A 20236-nucleotide genomic window follows, 5' to 3' on the forward strand; every position below is an offset into this window, starting at 1 on the left:
GAGCGGCCGCGCCGCCGCCGTTGCGGTCCGTGAAGGAGCGTTGCGCGGGTATGGAGCGCGGGGAGAGGCCCCGGCGGAGCCGGGATGGGCCGAGCGTGGTTGCGGGAGCCGCTGCCTGCCTGGCGGCGCGCTGCGGGGCCCCGGCCGGAGGGAGGGTGCGATCCCGCCACGAAGCGGCGGCCGCGCTGCCCGGCGAGGTGGCTGACAATAAAGTTGCTGAACGCCTGGCAGCGCGTTGTCTCGTTCTATCTGAAAACGGGGAATGAACGGTGTCCTCCGGCTGGGCGTGCGCCGGGGCGAGGAAGTGTGTAGGAAAGCACTCGGAGGCTGTGTGTGTAAATAGGGTTTCCCTCCCGCGCCCCGGCTGTGGGTGCTGTTGCGTCACTGAAGGACGCGACATCAGGAAGCGAGATCGATCAGCACGCCGGGCTACGGGCCGAGTGGGGTCAGCGAGTTAACCACTAACACGGGGACAGGTGGGGGAGATGGGAGCCTGTCCTTCCCGGGTGTCTACCTGTGCAGCTGTCATAGGTGCTGCAAGTGAGCAGGTGACCCTGTTCACAGGTGTACCTCTGTGTGCTGGCTGCTGCTCCATCCAGGAACTGTGCAGTCGGTGATCCTGGAAGGAGGAATGTTGCGTGAGTTGTTGATAAGTAATCATAGCAGAAAGGTAAACAGTCGTCTGTTCTAGCAATAGTTCTGCAGCTATTCAGATACACAGGGTGAAAGAAATGTGTATTACAGATCCCAGTGAAATTGTAATATGACAGAAATGCTATAGAAAACCAGTAGGGTTCTAGCTTAGCCATAAAGTTTTTTTCTCATGTAAAAATTACCTAATCAGCTTGGGTTGGTTTTGGGAGGGCAGTGACCTGAGCGCTTCTAGGCAGACAGGGAGGTGGAATTCTGGATTTCAGCCCTTGAATGGGATCCTTTGTGTTGAGTAATAACCTTTGCCTATCTCGCTGATACATTATTTGATTTAGATTGACGTTATCATCAATAAAAAAGACATTAAAAAAAGTCTTGTTGCTTTGTTAAAAGAAGCCCAGGCAAAGCAGTGGCAAAAAGCTAAGTGGAAGGTGCTGCTTTGGGCATTACTCACAGCCTGGCTTTAATTGACTTGCAGGAGTAGAGAAGTGATGTTTATGCATAATCATTAGCACAGTATTCTTAATAAGGTCAGCGATTACTTGCTTTTATTTGTTCATGTGGCCTGTGGCACAGCACTTTAATGGTAAGGAAGGATCCAGTTGTAATTCCCTGGGAGATCTGAGATGGTTTAATCTGAATCATTATCTCTGAGGTCTCCACTTGTTGCTTGTGCTCTGTGTTGAGCTGGTGGTTATGTATGGTCTTGGCTGTTAGCACTGACAGCCATGAAGCTATATTTGAAAGGAGCCTAGAACATGGGATATTGCTCTTCAGGCTTTAATATTTGACAATTGCAACAGTTCAAAGTTCAGTAGAGAACCTCTTATTTGTAGTAATGATTACATGAAGGGAGATGGTGTGCAGAACTCTTCATTTTTGGAGGGACGAGGGAGATTTTCCAAGATACCGTGAAGATCCAAAACATGAGACACTGTCAGACTGTTTTGTAGTCATATCTGGTTTTATTTTGTCAAAAAAAAATTGGGGAGGGGCAGGGGTGGGAAGAAGGAAGCTTGCAAGGCTCTCTTCAGCTGATGCTTTAAACTTGACTTTTCAGTTGTGATTTTTTGACATAGTACTTCAGAAAAATATGGAATTTGGAAAATGATATTTTAGTGGCATGATGCTGGGAAAACATGCAAGCGCTCACCATGTATGCATGTAGCAAGTAACAGTTACAAAGACATTGATAGAAAGAAACAAATTGTTAGCAAGCCTGAGGATTCTGCCTGAAAATAGTGGCCTGTCCTGAGCCAGCTTTGTATAAACTCCTCCTTGCCCTGCAGCTGGAGAGGAAGAAACTGTTCTCAACACTTGACATACTGCCACAATGAAGGAAAAGCATAAGCAACTTACAAATGAAAAAGACAGGATTTACGGATTGCTGCTTCAATAAATGGCTAAGCTTAGTTTTTCACCAAAGATGCTAGGAAAGCACCAAAAACTTCATGTGGAAACACAACACAGTGCTCACAGTCAGTGCTGCAGCAGGAAGGAGCTGCTGGGGCTGAGTCCTTTCAGTGCCGCTGCCGTGCTCAGCTTCTGCAAAAGCACCAACTTGTGGCCTAGGACATTAGGACTGGTGAGATGGGGCATGGTGTGTCTGATATTACTGCCGATAATGCTGGTGGATGTGGGGATGTGGAAGGGTGGACGGGCCCTGTTGGGCTTCGTAAGGGAGAGGTTTCCTCACTGCAGTCCAGGGGAAGGAACCCAGTACAGCCTGGTTGTTAACGAGTGTTAGTGAAGCTGTCACGTCCTCTCAGCATCAGTGTGCTGCTCCTGATGCCGTTCTGCTGTGGGGGAAAACGCTGCGTGTGAGAGATTAGAGGAGCTTGAGATTGGGAGAGACAGGGCGGCATCTGTTTGTGTTCTAGGCACGTGCCAAGGGGTTTTAGCTTTACATTTCTGTGGACGTGCTGGAGTGATGCCCTGTGCCTGTGGGTGCATTTACCAGGCAGCGTTTCCTGCTGTAGGTGGCTTTGCTGCCAGGTGAGAATTCAGCAGAAATAAAGTTTTCCAGAAATCACTGACAGTAGAAGGGAATTAATACTGTATTTTCAGTCAAAAATTGTCTCTGTAGGTGCAGCAAGTGAGGGTGCAGAAAGCTCAGGTAAAACCTTGTTGTCCCCACTGGATGTCATGTGCTGCTTTTCAGGTTTACATCTCCTATGGTAAGGGCTGGTGGCAAAATAAAACTACATTGGCTGATATAGTTAACTACCTATACCTTTAGTTACCTTATCTGTCCTGCTTCCGTGGCAGCTACATGGAAAGCAGCTCATTCTTCAGTTGATGAATTTTCTGCTGTCCCTCACATGGGGTGGCAGTTCTGGGAGAGAGATGGGCTGTGTAAGTACTGCATGGTGCTTAAAGCCGAAGAGGTATTTGGTTTCCCTTGAGAGACCAGTTTTGCAAACCGTTGTCAGGTAATTCTGAAGACAAGCCCTTCCTGGCTTCTTCCTAGCTTTTATTCAATTTTTCCCTTTTATGCTGATGAAAGCATCAGAGCCATCCTCTCAGTGCAAGCAGTTCAGGGTTGCATTCTTGCTGAGTTACCCTTTGGCTGAGCCACAGATACTGCTCTTTAGGAGAGCTTTTAAGATTAAGCAGGATGCAAGATTTACTTCGGGGTAGTGAGGATTTATCAGTTCAGTGTAGATGTATTCTAGGAACAGTGTGAGCTGTGGGCTGCTGACAGAAGCATATTTTTTAAGCATCCTCCAGAAAACTTTCTACCAGATGGTAGTGTAAACCCGTAGGTGCACTCACTTTCAGCTTATCATTGAGTTTTCTTTGATGTCTTTGATCTGAAGTGTTTCCCTTTTAAAATAGTTCTGCTGTTACTTTCCCTGAGCTGTTAATTTGTATCTTCCTGGTAACAGTCTCCTCTATTAGAGGTACTAGGGACAGGCAGAATGGATAGTTGGCCTTGGTGATCTGAAGGCTCTTTCCTAACTAAATGATTCTATGATTCGCAGCGTTTTTTAGAGCAAGTCTAGTGATCCTAAGAGCTTTTCATTTTTAAATAGGCAGTTCATTAGAAACATTGTACTTAAAGCAGTATTTTCTCAGCATTAGATTATGTGGTTCTGTACCGTGGGCCCTGGGCTGAGCTGGCTGTTAAATACGCGGTGATCCGAGTGACTGCTTGAGTTCTGACCATCTGAAGCTGAACCTGTAACCTGCAGAAGTAATTGTATTCATTGTGAGATAACTAATTATCCTGTGCTCCCGCATTAGGACCTGGCTATGCAGAAAGGTGTTACACTGTCCATAATCTGCTGTGCCAAGGTTGTCCTAAAAACCTTTCTTACAGTAATAAGCACGGAAATAATTTCAGTAGGTATTGGGCTGTCAGCGCCTGTCTGCTTTATCTGAGACTGATCTGCCTATTTCTTTTGCAAGCCTTTTCCTTTCAGTTCTGCAGATCTAATTGCTGGTTTTGATTTGCAGTGGTGATAAGCTTCCACTCAAAAAAGCCTTGCTAATTATCAGATGACACATAAGTAGAAATGGAAATGTGGACACAGAAGAGAACAAAAGCAAAAATGGTACCAGGAAAACACATTAATCTAATGAGGTCAAAAGTGCCTAGAGATGCAGCAGGCTTTGAGAAGAGCTTCAAACAGGAATTGTCCTTTGAAGGAGAGTGGGCCTGATGAAACCAATGGGAGTTTCTTAAGCAACGTTACTGGGACATGGCCATGAGGATAAGGGGGGCAGCTTGCAGAAAGGGTGGGCAGAAACCGGTGAGCTATCCCATCATTGGAAGATTCGCTTTGTAGAAGGCTGTGGGGGAACCTGAAGGCATTTCAGCTAGAGCTGGGGCTGAATAAACTTCATGCTTCGAGTTTGCGGAGTCCGTGATGCTGAGTTAAATTTGAACAGGGACCAGAGCTGAAACTGAGCTCTGAGAACAAGACTACCAGAAAATCCCAAATTAATTTTGGAAGCAGCTTTTGGGATTTAGCAGACTACAGAACATAACCACTTTGAATTATAGAAAGAAAAGAGTGGTGTGGCTGTTCTGAGGAAGGCCGATATCAGTTTTGGTGTTCTCAATGCTCAGGATTGCGATACCCTTGCACAATCGTTACAGTGAGCTGAGTAAGCAAACTCTGGAAAATTAAGAAGTGAAGTCTTCTTACAAAAGGCCTGCAGCACGCAGACAAAGCAGACTGCCGTGGCACCTGACTTGTGGAAGGTAAAGCTTAAGGTGCTGCCCTTCTTCAGACAGAGCTGCCGTGTGTGAAGTGAAACTGTTCTAAAAGCCCATCAGAAAGAGCCAGAAGTACTTTACAGGAAGCAGTGGGCACTGCTGTGCGCTGGAGAAGAAGTAGAAAAGTTCTTCCTTTAAGCAGCTCCTCCAGCTGCATCCAGCTATGTAATGCTGCCCTGAATGCCTGCAGTGCTCAGGTTTCATGTGCGTCTGTGGCCGAGCGTGGCACCGGATGTTGCTTCAACATTTGTAAGCAAAACCTCAGCCCTTGCAGCCACAGGGCTCAGATTTGAGAGAAGTTAGGTTTCTCATATTTCTGGGAGGTGTAAAAATAGCACAAGCTTGTCTCACCCTCACCTTCTTCTGGGCCAGTGGGAACTGCAGGCTCTTGCTGGCAGTGACCACAGCACAGTCAAATGTCTTCCTCCCTGCCTTTCCTTTGCTGCCTGTTGGGGCATAGAACGGGGATGACGGAGCGAGCAGGTAAAGAGCAAAGTGCTATCAGAAGTGTGTGGCATCCATAGCCAAGAAAGTCTGAGGTGAAGGGGAATCTGGTGCTATGTGTGTAAAAGTGCTCAAAAATATCTCTGGATTTCTGAGTCAGTGTTGAAAGAGTTCTGCACACGCTGGGAGCCCCTTCTTCCTACATAACTTCTTTTGCATTGCTTCTGCTCTCCAGAAGCAGCATCGTTGCAACCCTACATAGGTGAAAACAAAACCAGAAAAATGATGTTTGGGATTTGTGGGGACTAAATGCTCTGCAAAAGTTTATTTTCAAGGCATCAACAAGAAAAAAGTCAAGATTGCTCAAGTTTTTAAAAAGCTGGAGGTTCGGATTCAAACTTGTACTTAATGCTACTAAAATAGCCCATTTCGAAGTGCACCTGTTGTCAGCCATAGTTTCATAGAATTGTAGAATGGCTTAGGTTGGAAGGGACCTCAAAGCCCATCCATCGCTACCCCCTGCTGTGGACGGGGCTGCCACCCCCCAGCTCAGGCTGCCCAGGGCCCCATCCAACCTGGCCTTGTGCACCTCCAGGGATGGGGCTCCACAGCTTCTCTGGGCAGCCTGTGCCAGTGCCTCACTGCCTCTGAGTAAAGAATTCCTTCTTAACGTGTAACCTAAAGCTCCGCTCTTCTAGATTAAAGCCATCAAAACACAGTGAGAGGAGCAAATAAAGGTGCTCAGAGGAGTGAAGCAAGACAAGAGCAGGGAAAGCAAAGGGAAAAAGCATGACTCAGAAGACACCTGGGTGTGACTGCTGCCTCAGGAACAGTGAGGGCATGGGGCTGGGCCCGAGGTCTGGCTTGGAAAGGTTTGTGTGCTTGAGGAAAAGCTGTTTGAGTAGAGAGTGATGGAAAGTGAAGGGAGCACTTTGTATAAGAAGTGTAGGTAAAGCATTCAGTAGGCTGAGATTGGGTTTCAAGGGCTGTTCAGAGATACAGGTGCCTCAACATGTTCTGGTCAACCTGTTGTGACAGCCACACAAGGTTGCTGTCTATACGCATGGTGCATGACCCCAATGGTTCTGTACACGGCCTATGCCTTTGGCTCCATTTCTGAGGAAGTTTCAGGAAACCGTTTCACTACTTTTAATGTCAGAAGCACTAACAGTTTGCCCTGGACTTTATATTTTGCAGTCTTAACCAGACTCATAGCTGAAATGTAGTTGGGATTGGACTTGGAGAAGCATCTTGTACTGCTGTATGGATAGTCTTAGGTGGCCTTAGTAATCCCTACTGAAAAAGTAAAGAATGAAGCTCTGCTTTTTGTTATTTACAAGATAAGAGGAAGCAACTGCTTTCAAGCACTTTACTTGTTATCATGATCTTGCAGTTTAATCTGATTGCCTGGGATTTTGGTTTTTCATTCATAAAGATGCATGGCACTGATACTTGATCTGGGGATGGGCTATAGGTTGTTGTTTTTTAAAAAAAAAAAAAAAGCACAAAACCAGAACCGTTATTAGGAAGTGCTAACCTTGGTTTTAATGGAATACTTTAGCTACCTCTCTTTAGCTAAGTTACTTAGCTTAGCTTTATTGTATGAATGAGAAATAGCTGCAAGAATTACTCTTCAGTGTGTTGATCAAGTCAGAGCAATTAGTAAAGCGCAGCAACAATGAGAGTTCTCAAGCAGCAAAATATTTAGACTGCAACAATTGGTTCCCATAGCTGTAGGTTTATTAAAGTGCTGTTTTCCAGCAGTAGCTGCACTTGGCATATAACAAACATACCTGAAAGCATTGCTGCTTCTGCTTTTAGATGGATGGTGATAGCTCCACGACGGATGCTTCTCAGTTAGGAATTGCTGGAGATTACATTGGTGGCAGTCACTACGTGATACAGCCTCACGATGGTAAGAAATGTAAATACTATTATGTCTGTCTCTATGTAATTTCATTCCAGTTCTTGTAAAGTTCTCTGCTGTCATTTCCAAGCTAAGAATTGATGATCGTTTGTATTCAGAATGCCTTATGATATCAAGCATTTTTCCTGCAGTCTGAAGGTGGGTTTGGGAGTTGTCAGTGTTGATACTGAGTCCCTGGGGGGTAATGACAAAAACCTTGATTTTTCTAGGAAAGGGTTTTTATTTTGACATGACATCTGTGTATAATGAGATAAGTACGGTACCGAACGCACATAAAGGTACCGTGGTGTTACATCTGTCATCTGTGGGTTTGTTCTTTTTTGTGTTTTCACTTTACCTATTTCTACATTGTTAATACAGTGGGCTTGCAAAAATCATTCATCTTTCAGTTTAAGATTTTAAACTTATTGCATGTTGTCAATCAAATACAATTTCTGTTAACTTCTTTAGACACAGAGGACAGCATGAATGATCATGAAGATACGAATGGATCAAAAGAGAGTTTTAGAGAGCAAGATATCTATCTTCCAATTGCAAACGTGGCCAGGATAATGAAAAATGCCATACCCCAAACAGGAAAGGTAATATTCTTATCTGCTAAAGAAAGTGTAGTATTGAGTTTTATTCCTTCCTCTGAATGAACTGAAGCTGGCGGTTGAGATCAAATCCATTTTTCGTAGGTTTCAGAAAGCTTTTAGTAATTTCCATAATTACAGGAGCCGCAGCAGGGCTCTTATACAACTTTTAAGGGCGTTATTTTTTGAAGATCTGTTCTCTGATGTCATAATGGGTCAGACTTGGTGACAATCCTGTATCAATAAGAACTTTTTCTATGGAATTATGTCCTAAAAAAGGTAATTTCCTGCTTTGACTTGTTTAAAATGTGCAATAAGTGAAACTTTTTGGATGAAATAAGAATCCATTTCTCATCCTGAAGGAAAGAGAATGCTTAGGTCATCTTAGTGTTTGGATATGTAAAGATTCAGGCAATAGTAGACTGAGAGCCTGCTTTATACCATGTAGCAAGCAAGGCCAGGTATTGAAAGACTTATTTTATTTATTTCTTCTAAGAATAGACTCTTAAATCAATTCTGAGCTGGCAATAGGATAAGCATTTGAATGTTCTACCTGTTTATGTTAAAACTTTGCAGGGCTCCTATTACTTGCTGTTTTAACTTTTCTTCTAGTCAAGGCTGAGGGATTTTTTTTTTTTTGATATGCCTTCAAATAGAAGCAAGGCATAATTTTCTTGCATCTGCTCGTACTTTCACAGTGTTCAGGGCTTTCTGTAAATCTGGGTGTTACATTTATATCTTTGCTGTGAAAATTTCTTCGCTGGTCCATATTGCCATAAATTTTTAGCAATCAAGATGAGATTTTTCTCAAGAATTCAGCATATGGGATGCCAAGCTCTCTTGAAAAATCAGGAAAGTCTTTGTGAAAAGCTGCAAGGGAAGCTGTTGGTTGATGGGTACTTCTGAAAATCTGGCTCTATTCCTCTGAAAGTATCAAAGGAACTGCAGATCCTGTATACTGTTACTGCTTCGTTTCTTTAAAGGAAATACAAACAGGTTCTTATGTGAAGAGTAAGGGTCTCAATTATTATAATCCTTCAGTTGGCTCCTGTCGTCTTCCCTAATAATCTTGAGCAATGCTTGCTGTTATTTTAAGTGAGGTAAATTATTTTGTCCAGCTGAAAACCATAATCGAAAATATTTATTTAATTCTTGCCAGAGGCATGTGTTTCTAAAGCTGAATTCTCATTTGGAAGATTTATACTGGAATATTAGAGAACTAGAGGAACTTGCTGCTAGGCATGTATTTCAGTCCCTGAATCCAGTCAGGGTAAAAACACTCATCTTGGCCAGACTGGTGAGAACATACTGCAGCGAGTTGGAACTGCTGGGTATCTTGAAAGGAAGGTGAAAGTGGGCTGTGACATTGTAATGAACATGTTTGAAGAGAAGGAGTGGGTAAGCAAATCCAGGCACAATACTGATATGCATCTGTATGTATAAAACTTCATACAGACCACAATTAGGAGTTCAGAAGATCCTGACTGTTCTGCTGAAATAGAAAACTTCATTTAAAACCATGCTACAGCTGTGCTTATGTAGGGTAGTGATGACATCCAGTGGCTATCTCACATATGGTTGTTGCCTAAACAGGTATTATCACCAGATGTTGGGATGCTTCCTTTATTATCTAGTGTAACCTTCTGTGTTGGTTATTATTTATTTTTAGTGTTCTTGGGTCTTGATTAATCGTTTTATGATATTTCTCCTCTCTAGATTGCTAAGGATGCAAAAGAATGTGTGCAAGAGTGTGTAAGTGAATTCATCAGCTTTATAACGTCAGAAGCAAGCGAGAGGTGTCACCAAGAGAAAAGGAAGACCATCAATGGAGAGGATATTCTCTTTGCCATGTCTACCTTGGGATTTGATAGCTATGTTGAGCCTTTGAAGTTATACCTCCAAAAATTCAGAGAGGTCGGTCTATACTTCAGCGTTTCCTCATTTATTTGACCTGATTGTGTTTATTCTTAGCCCTGTGTCATAATTATGTAATGGCTGCATTACACAGTGTCTCACAGCAATTGTCAGGGACTAATAGGTACTAATGTAGCGTTTTAAAATGTTCCAGAAGCTATCAAGAGAAAAGAGTAAGCAAGCATTTTGGTTAGACTTGCTGATTCAAAGTAGTTAAAGCTTCCAACTGAATAACTTCTGTAATATATATGGAAGTAGATCACTAAGTTCTTTAAAGGTGCCTATTAAGAAGATATAATTTGATCTTTGAGTTGAGTTCAATCAATAAAACTGTGCTGGACTCTGAGGATCTGGCCTAATGCCCACTGTTTGTCTGGGCTTTGGATCTGCAAAAGAAGCTGTTTTTTCTCATGTTGGAAAAATGGTTCGAATGAAAGACTGTCCGTTACAGTGGTGTTCCACTCTGCTCTTTGTTACTGCTGGTCTGTTAATTTGCTTTCGATACTTCCTATCTGCCAGGTATGTGATCCAAGCATTTTCCTTTATCCTTTCTCTACCAGAAAATGACATTTTTTTTTTCCTTTCAGCAATTTAATTTTTTGCAAAAGAAGTTTCTGCTTGGGATTTTTCTCCACTTCCTCCTATCTGGAGACCAAAAAAAATTTTGCTTGCTTCTTTACTCTGTATTCTGCTACTTCAGAATAACAGCTGTAACCAAACAAATCAAAGGCATTTTTATCCAACCTCTCTTCCTTACAATCTTGAATGAAGAAATTGTTCAGGGTTAAAATAATCATGGAAAGAGGAGAGAGGTTTTACTGGCATGTGTGAAGCAGGGAGGTCTGAATTGGCAGTGCTGTAGGAAGAGATGCTCTTCAGAAGTTCTCTGTTCTGTAAATCCAAGTTTTTCAATTAACAGGGCTAGACTCACTAGCAGTATTTAATTTGCTGATAGCACTTGAAGCTTCCACTTCCCAGGAGATCGTTTGTTATGATGGACTGTGAGAGGATGTTTAACTGAGTAACAGGAGGTGAAATCTAAAAATTGAAGCACGGCTGTCTGCTGTCTTTTCCCACTTCTGTATAGCAGTAACAACACTCGGTGGCACAGGCATGTACTTTTTTAATTAAAGTGATACCTATCTAGTTGCAGTATTTCAGGAGAAGTCTGAAGTGGGTCTATTCTGCTCTTGTTCTGAAATGTCCATCTTTTGCAGATGCGTATGCTGTGGTAGCAGAGTACTGAGATTTGTTTTTTAAATGGTTTCAGATGGTTTGGACAGTTCTGCCCATCTGTTTTAAGCCTCCGTTCTGCCTTCTGTCGGCTACTGTATGAAGGCTTCTGTTTTTTGATGTGTTTATTCTCCATCAAACAGTTGTAGAGAACTTTTTTTTTTTACCTTTTAGTATTTTGAGTATTTTCCTATAGGCTCTTATGTAATAGTATAGATCACCAAACTTCATAATTAAGGAACTGCATGCAGATGACTGGGAGCCTTGGATTTCTGTGCTGATATCCTTTTTGGCCACAGTCCTTGCTGTAGGGAAAGAAATCCGCTATCTTGGGTTGAAATGTCAACTCTTCCTTGTATGATGATGGCACCTGAATACAGTTGGTGAGCAAAGGCTGCACGTTCTCTCTAGTTCTGAGATTCTGCCATTCCAAGTGAATGCACTAGCTGCTGCTTCTGGATTGCTGCAGATCTCTGACTTTGGGCAGAAGCTGTAAACCTTTCCTAGAACTACACTATTAATTTTGCAGAGTGTTGGTTTCTGAGGAGTATGACTAAGATTAAAAAATGCCCTTTACATTTTCTTGTACTATGCACAGTCTTAAATACAAGTTTTTCAGGTCTTGGATTTCAAAGTCCAGCTCAGCTTCCAAGCCTTGGATTCTTCAAGCAATCTCATGCCAGCAATGCTCTAATATGGATATCCATTTGCTTCTCTGCAGGCAATGAAAGGAGAAAAGGGAATTGGGGGAACAGTTACAACTGGAGATGGTCTAAGTGAGGAGCTCACAGAAGAAGCATTTAGTAAGTAATACTCTTTAGTTGTTTTCATTGTTATTATGAGTTTTCTAAAAGTAATGCTTCCTTTAGACATGATAATTCTTAACTGAGGAGGGTGTTCTGGGCTGGCCACTTGTTTCACCTAGATCCACTGAAACTTCCATTTGAGAAGTCTGGAGGATGCCCTGTGCCCAGTTAGACTTTTCCCAGTCAGTAGAATTTATACCAAAATGAAGAGAGTGGGAAAAACTGACATGGTAGTAATAACTAATGTCAACTGTGGAAGATTTTTAAGAACATTAATGCCAGTATTTTCCTCTACGCTTAAACATAGATTATAATGGAAGGTGCAAGATTTTTTTTTAGTTTTAATTAAGAGTTTACTATTTGGATTTCCTAATCTTTATCTGCATTCTCTTACGGAATAGCTTTTTTGGTTCAGAAATAGTAAGGCATGAAGTAGGCCTGATTTATTTACCCGGATTGCAGCTGAGATGCTCGTGGTCTGTTTACGCACACACACAAACACACACAGAATCACAGAATTGTACAGCTGAAAAAAGGATTCCTGTTCCATCTGTGGATCATCTGTCCCAACAAATCTGATGCGGTCGCCATTAAGTGGCAGAAGGCTGAAGATCTGTTCCTCGTCCCTTTTTCAAATATCCCAGGCCTGGGAGGCTCAGGGTGCCCTATGAAATAAGCGTCAATTTGCTGTGATTTGAGGGGAGCAGTTCTTTGGGAGAGAACACTCAGTGTTGGCAGGATGCCAAAGGAGATGTTACAGTAGCAGCAAGGCAGGCGGAGGGATTTCTTTGAAGTGAGTGATCGTGTCATGTGCCACGGGCGTTTCTCTCTGTAGAGGCACAGCTTAGATCCCTTCAGGGCAGTGGTCTCACTGCAGCAGCAGTAGCAATAGCCGTGCTGCTGCAGCATAGCCCTGAGTTCTTCCTCGTGGATCTGCACCACATCTGGGTCAGAGAGCTAGCATTAAGCTGTTCAACATACATGGTGAAGGGCGCTGTAATTTTAGACCTGCCGATCTTTAATGCCTCTCTTCACTTGCCAACTGAAGCGTTTGAAAGTTAATACAATGAAGGTAAGCAAAACCAAGCTTCAGCTTTCATATTGAAGCCGAGGATTATACGGTGTTTTGATATTTTGATGGGTTTTGCCTCTTGTACAGATTGCTATACTAGAACAACTTAACTTACAACTTGGAAGCTTTGCTTCCAGCTAACAGTTGCAACACATAGTTACTCTGAATGTCACAGAGCTTACCGTATGCGTTACCGTAAGGGTTTAGCTTAGGGTGTCATCCCTGAATTTTCTTTGTAAATGTCAGAAGTACTTCTTCCTCAGTTCATTGGCCTCGTGTTTCCTCTATAAAATTTAGAGCTCGTGTGGTAACCTGAAAGGCGTGCTGAAGTCTTCCAGCATAATGTCAGCTGCCTCCACGTTAGAGCTTTTATAAAGAAGTACCACTTTTTCACTGAGCATAGACGTGCATGAGGAACTCAAGTGCTAACCTTATGTGTAAACAAAGCAAACTGAATTCTCCAGATTTCTTAGAGTACTGAATGCTAGAGTTGTGGTTTTTTTTTGGTGGTCAGATGGCCAAGTCCAGTCCTCAGTGTACTGCCGTGTATGTTCTGCTTCAGATACATGTCTTAATTCTAGCTTACCTGATGCAAAATCAAGGTGAATTTAGTTTCTGAACTGCTAATGGGAATACGCAGCACTCAGTAACGAGCGTGGCTGAGGTAGCTATCATGAGAGGAACTATTGCACAGATCCAGAGCATACCACAACGGAATGTTATGTAGGTAACAGACACTTCAAACAAGGCGCTGTGTATCCTGCGGTTCTTGTCTAACTTCCTTAAAATGCTTTTTCTTTCAGCTAATCAGTTGCCAGCAGGCTTAATAACTACAGACGGCCAGCAGCAGAATGTTATGGTCTATACAACATCGTATCAGCAGGTACAGTATCCTGTCATCTGTTCTCCCTTCTGCTGCAAAAATTCCGACGCTAACTCAGCTGCCTTGCTCTGATAGGCAAAAACTGGTTGCATTTTTAGTATTTTGGTGGCTGTCGTGACATTCCAGCGCTTGACAGCTCAAGGCTGCTGACGGTGACGCTGTTTCAAAACAGGTGAAGCTGAATGTAAGCTTCCGTTTTCTTTCTCTAGATCTCCGGTGTTCAGCAAATTCAGTTCTCATGATTTGAAGAAAACTTTGGATCTGGGAACGTGAGACACAGAAGCTGTGCAACTCTAACGAAAAGACAGTTTTAATGACTGGTGAAGAGATTTCTCTCTTTGTATATTAAATAGCTGTAATGTAGCTACCTGAAGCTTGACTAATTGAGGTATGAATTCTGACTCAAATCTTTTTCATGAATAATTTTAAAAAAATTGGATTTTAAAGGTATTAAAGTATTTTTGTTTTGTACAAGAGTTTGTTGCTCTGTATAACTCCTGTATGCATTGTATATTGCAATTTATTACTGTCAGAGATTTGTAGACAGTTTCTTATTTTCATATTGAATCATGTTACTTTTGTAATTCAGGTAAACAGCTGGGTTCATTCATGTTTACCCTTTGAATAAAATTGTAAGGGTAAAGTTCATTTTTGAATGCAAGTTGCCTTTATTATAAAGATTGAGTTGGTCTTGGTTATGTAACTTGTCTTGCATGACAACCTCAGCTAACTTTAGATGTCATTATATTTATTGAAATTTTGAAAGGGACTTTTTCTCACGAAACTGCAGCTCAGAGGAATTGCTACAACTGTTTTTTTTTTTTTGATGTAACTTGAAACTTAGAAGTAAATCAGAAACAAGCGATGCTCTACTACGTTTAGAGATTTAGAGCTTATCAACAGTGTTAATTAAAACACTGATGGTGTATGATGCAGGTCTTCATTTCATTCTTTTTCAGTTGCATCAACTCCTTAGACTGACTTTGGGATGTTTAAGGCGGTCTTTGTGCTACTGGAATAGCTCTTCCTTTTTATGTATGGTTTTTAGAATCCAAGACTTAGAATTTCTACAGTAGTGAGGGGTGTGTGCAGGTGGGGTGGGCGGGGGGGGGAATATTTTATAGTCCTTGTGGTAAGAGACCTCATTTTAACTTTTTACTGAAATGTTTTCAGGTTTCTTGTGAGACTGTGGGAACTCAAATGTGTTAGCAGCACTCTGTGTACAGTCTGTGTGTGAGCGCGTATGTGTGAGTGACTGGAACTGGGACAAGCGGTACGAATCTGAAACGAACGACAGACTTCAACTTTGCTGTCTCTCTTCTGGTTTTGCAATAAACTCTAACTAGAGAACGTAGTTCTGTATATCAAGCAAACTGTTCTTGGTAACATTGCTGTTTCTTTAATAACTGGCTGGGTAATTTTGTTAGCTGCCCTTCCTTAGCCTGTTAGGATAGGGGTGGTGGGTTTAGTAGTAGCCTGAATTCTGGAACCTTTTTTTTTTTTTTTTACCACTTGCAAGAGACTAACATGTAATCATTATTCTTCCATTTACTTGTCATTGAGTTAAACACATCACACCTTGAATCCATTGCTGTAAGATTTCATGTTCGTTCTGTCTTTAAACAAACAAACAGGTAACCATTTTATACGGGGAAAAATAAGTGAGCCATCCCAGAAGCCTGAAATAGCCAATTCTGTGCTACTCCAAAACTTTTATCTACGTGCGGATTTAAACAGTGTTCTTACAAGTCAGCACAATGCTGGCAGAGCCTCAGGAGGAGGTGCAGTGTGCTCTGTGGCAGTCCGGGCAGATGTTCTGGGTTTGCGGCAGTCTGCTGTTCTTTGGCAGCTGTGACTAAACAAATGGAGTTTTTCATTAAATGTACAACTGGGCAACACAGTCACTACAGCAGCTCCTTCGGTTTGTATTCGATTTGTTTAAGGCCATCATACCCTTTGCAGACAAATCTGCAATGGAAAAAGCTGTGATTACAGCTAAGGAGAAGCTGGAGGTTTGGCAGCTGGATGTGCAGAAAGGGAGTTAAGGGTGTCTGACTCATTTGTCTGAGATCAACTACATCTTTCTCACTCTGCTTGCTCTTCTGTGAGCTTAGGTTAAGAAGTTCTCTTGAGGTTTGTGGTTTCTGAACCATCATCAGAGCAGAGGAGTCAATGCTGCTTTGTTTTGCTTTTCCTATGCTTCCCTCCCACCCTACTTCAATCCCTGAGGTTGAGGGACACAACTGCCTCACCGCTGTTCCTTTTCTTCCTGAAAACACACCTGTAGAAGTAACTGTTTGTAGGGTGTTATAGTGCTGATAAAGCACATACGGTCCTCAATTTGGAAATAAGGGAGGGAACTTGTCTAAATTTATACTAGTCAATGGTAGCTAACACAGCCACTGTTGTGGTTGTGTAACCACAACCCTCCATGGATTCTCACCTTCTTACTTGTAAATACTCAGTCTTTAAAAGTAGCTTATATTAAAATTGGTAGTGACCATTCCTGCTGCATTCTGTCTGCTTCTATAGAATTGCTGTTTCTGGTTCTCCAAATGTTTTGTTTGAACTAAAACAGCCAAGAACTGAGCTTGAGGTTGAGGCAGCAGTGGCAGCCTACTCCAAAAGTTGAGAGAAAGGAGGATTGAAACAAATAGCAATGATGCTCAAAGACTTCTTTTCACACAGTGACTTTCTCAGGTACCTCTCCATGACACAAATTTTGCTGCCTTAACTTAATGATCCTTGTGACATTTGTACAGTAGTCCCAGTACAAAAAAAGAAAAGCATGGAAACACCATATCCGTAGTCAAAATGCAGACACGAGGAAAGCAAAGCTTGATGTTCTTCCATGCCCTGTTTTTATTATCGGTTTAATGGAAGCTGAGGCTCTGCCCTTATTAGTCTTCCTGATGTAAGCATGTGTCTTTACTGTTGTATTTATTCCTTGGTTCTGGTCTCTGCTGCACACCCAATAGGTGTTGGGGAGATGTAGCATGAGGTGGCTGACCTGTGCTTATCTGCCTTGTAGCACGATGCTTTAGAAGGCTGTCTCCCTTGCAGTGCCCTGTAAATGCGGTGTGAATCATGTCAGATAAGTAGAGGGCCCCCACTCTTGTTTCAAGATGATGCCCACTAATGTGCCACGAGCAGCTATAGATGCACAAGGATAGAGATTGATTCCTCTCTTGCCTTCAGCAGGAGGGGAACATATGGGCCACTGCACATGCACAGGAGCTGCCTCAGTGCAGAGCGACACTGAGCATAGGGGAGAGCCAAGGGCCATTCCCCAGCGCCTCGCTGTCATGATGAGAGCTGGCAGCAGCCTTGCCTGTAGCTTAGAATTCTTCATTTTGTAGAGCTTTGGGTGTGATTAATGTTCCAGTTGTCATGCAGACTTGCTGCTTCCATTCTGTTTAAAGAGAGAAGACAACTTGCTTGTAAATTGCCGCATTCCCAAATGGTGCAAGCCAGACTTTTTTCAATTTCAATTTGTACTGAATAAAATAATGGAATTTTTTCACTTAAACGTGAAGTGAATTTTCTTCTCTTTATAAATCAAAGTCCCATACATCCATTCTGGGATGAACAATGCCGTAAGGAACTATCTTATATTGAGTCCGAGCAGTCCATAGGAAGAAGTTAAATGTTGACAAGCATAACCATTGCCCGCATTATGTTCTTTTCTCCTCAAGGTTTGGTGGAACGAAGAGGGGTGGTGGAAGGATGCCTCACTGAGAACATGGGCCCTTTTCTCCTCCTTGATAATAAGACACGCTGTTCTGGCGTGGTCACACTTTCACCCTTCACAATGCTGAAAAAATTAAGCAGCAGCATAGTGATCTGTGTACCTGTTGATTTGTGAATTGGCAGGGTGAGGGGCTGCGTGCCACGTCCGACCCTCAGGATGTAAAAATTTAATGTTAAGCTCTATAGAAACTCAGTACAAATTCTGCTCGTAACCAAGGCCAAACCCCCTGGGGAGTGAGTGCAGTTTGTTCATATGCACAGCAGTCTCCAAATTGGTGCCAGCTGCAGCGAGCTTATTGAATTGCAGTCTCCAGTGAGAGGCAGCATGCAGCAGCTCAGAGGGAAACAGCAACCCAGCTCTAAGAAACCTTCCAGGCAACCTGCCAGGGTCATTTCCTGGAATATCTTACTGCAGTACACGGGGCAGTAGGATCCATTTGTCAGGCCCAACGAGGTACCCGATTTGCCTTTGTATGAAAGAAAACTATTGAGTGTTTAAATCTGCTGGGGAGAGCAGCGTTCTGCAGGCGATAATTGAATGTGTGTGCCTAAGATTGAATCTGGCCCAGCTCCTCCAGGATCAGACACGGCAGCTAACGTCTGGGACAGAGCTCTGTGAAATGGTGTGGCTTCCGGCTAACAAATTGCAGTGGGATGCGGCTCAGGACTCACTCCAAAGGCACATCACTGACCCCATCGCGCTTGGCTTCCATCTCCGGAGAGAAGAGCATCGTGCCAAAGGACTCCAGGATATGCAGGTTTATTGCTGGGACACCCGGCTCCTCTGCACTGGCCACGAAATCCAAGCCCAGGCAGATTCCTGAGTCCTCTAATCCACACCTCACTGGAAATGCGAGGCCACTTTCCCAGTGCTCTGGTGGGAGCAGGCTCTATCTGGAGCCAGTTGCGGTGAGGGAATGGGAGGGCTGACAAGAGGCTGTCAATAAGGTGACCTTAACAAAGGATCAGGTCTTGCAGAGCAACTCCGAGCTGGTACTGGAGAGCGACCTCCAGCTCACCTGCTGCTCTTCGACTTGCAGAGCCCTGGCTGTGGGAGTTCAGCATGCCAACACACACCAGTGCTCTGCAGCCACCGTTCCCTCTCCTAGGTGCATGTTCCTGCCTTCTGCTCCTCTGCAATCTGGCTGGAGTGGCATGTTAAGTGGGTAACCTTTAGAACTGCCCATTTAGGATTGCTACCAGGGGCTTGCAGGAAAATGCTCCCAAAGTCTGCAATGGCTGAGATGTCAGACACTGCCCATGCAGTCTCACTTGAGCTTCGAATCTCTTCACAATTCCTTAAATCGGAAAAAGGTGCATCAACTCAAGCAACATACATAGTAAGATCTCTATAAGAATGGACTTAAGTATTAACAAAGTCCACTAATCACAGAATTGCAGGTGTTGGAAGGGACCAAGGGACCTCAAGAAATGAAGTCCAACCCCCCCCTGCTAAAGCAGGTACCCTACAATGGGTCACACAGGTAGGCATCCAGATGGGTCTTGAATATCTCCATACAAGGAGACTCCACGACCTCCGTGGGCAGCCTGTTCCAGTGCTCCGTCACCCTTACTGTATAGAAGTTCTTCTGCACATTAGTACAGAACTTTCTATGTCCAAGTTGAAGGCCATTACTCCTTGTCCTATCACTATACACCATCGAGAAGAGCCTGGCCTCATCCATTTGCCTCCCACCTCCCTTTAGATGTTTAAAAACATGAATCAGATCCATGTTTATAATGGCCGAGATCAGGCTGCTGGCCATAGATCTGCATGGTTTTGGCACCAAGGCATCCTTTGCCTTTCGCAGCTATCTACTACCTTGTGTATTTTCTTGCACTGAGGGCCACAACTTACATTTACCTATCTCTCTTGCTTGAACCTTCTGAATGAGGAAGATGCCTTGCATTTGCTATTTCATATACTGACTTCTTACCTCGTGAAGTATCTAAGTCCATTCCTTAATAGGAAGGGAGCATAGATTCTAGAAAAAAAAAAGACAGCAGAATTTGTTAATTCTATCAAGTAAGGATGTTAGTATTTTTCATTAACACTGTTATCCATTAATACAGCTGAATTCTATTTTATCTGTATGAAATCTATACGAAAACTTCCTGACTGAAGTCTATGACACCAAGCTAAATCCCAAGTCACTGACAAATTGCACTTCGATTGCATCTACCACTTCGACTGCATCTACCACTTCAACAGTGTTCTAAGACGAATGAACACGTGAGAGTTCACGCACGAGAACAAAGTTCTGCAGGACCATATGAAGTAACACGAGGGTCCAGAAGAAAGCAAGAGGCAAGCCCAAGGAACCGGGCTGGCACACGCCCAATGGCCTATTTTAAGAACCACTTGGGAACAATTTCCAACTGATTACTTTCACGTGCGGCACGCAGCGTCGTACAGCCCTGCCAGATACAGAAATAACTCTCTCACCACTACGCACCATTTGGGACACAGTGAAATCCTTCTATTTCCCTTTGAAGATACCATATCTGAGCCTTAATTTTCACTTTAAAGAGCTGCTATACTCGGTCGTTATGCCATATATTAAAAGCAGATGCTTGTGCAAAGCAAGAGCTCCCTCAATAAAACGACGACAGCAAATCAAAACCAGCCTCAACTGAGGAGCTTGCGTCTCGGGGCTGAAACGTGGAACTTCTCTCCCCAGGACATCCCCATAGCCGACAAACATTCCCTCTTCTCTGTACTATCCTACCGGAAAAAGCAGACGCACACGTCACTG

General features: G+C 43.2%; 1 protein-coding gene across 7 annotated transcripts in view; it reads left to right on the forward strand.

Annotated features, from left to right (window-relative positions):
* NFYB (nuclear transcription factor Y subunit beta) overlaps positions 1 to 14661 on the forward strand; it is a 15428-nt gene extending 767 nt beyond the window's left edge. For 2 of the 7 annotated variants that reach the window (XM_021387166.1, XM_021387182.1), the window contains exons 2-7: positions 7142 to 7235; positions 7698 to 7828; positions 9539 to 9736; positions 11691 to 11772; positions 13651 to 13730; positions 13940 to 14661. In XM_021387166.1, coding sequence (XP_021242841.1) covers positions 7142 to 7235; positions 7698 to 7828; positions 9539 to 9736; positions 11691 to 11772; positions 13651 to 13730; positions 13940 to 13972 — 618 coding nt within the window. In that variant the 3' untranslated portion in view covers positions 13973 to 14661. The other 5 variants (XM_021387174.1, XM_021387203.1, XM_021387159.1 and 2 more) reach the window with 5 other exon arrangements.

The sequence above is a fragment of the Numida meleagris genome, chromosome 1 (genome assembly GCF_002078875.1).
Source record: "Numida meleagris isolate 19003 breed g44 Domestic line chromosome 1, NumMel1.0, whole genome shotgun sequence".
NCBI classification, from domain to species: domain Eukaryota; kingdom Metazoa; phylum Chordata; class Aves; order Galliformes; family Numididae; genus Numida; species Numida meleagris.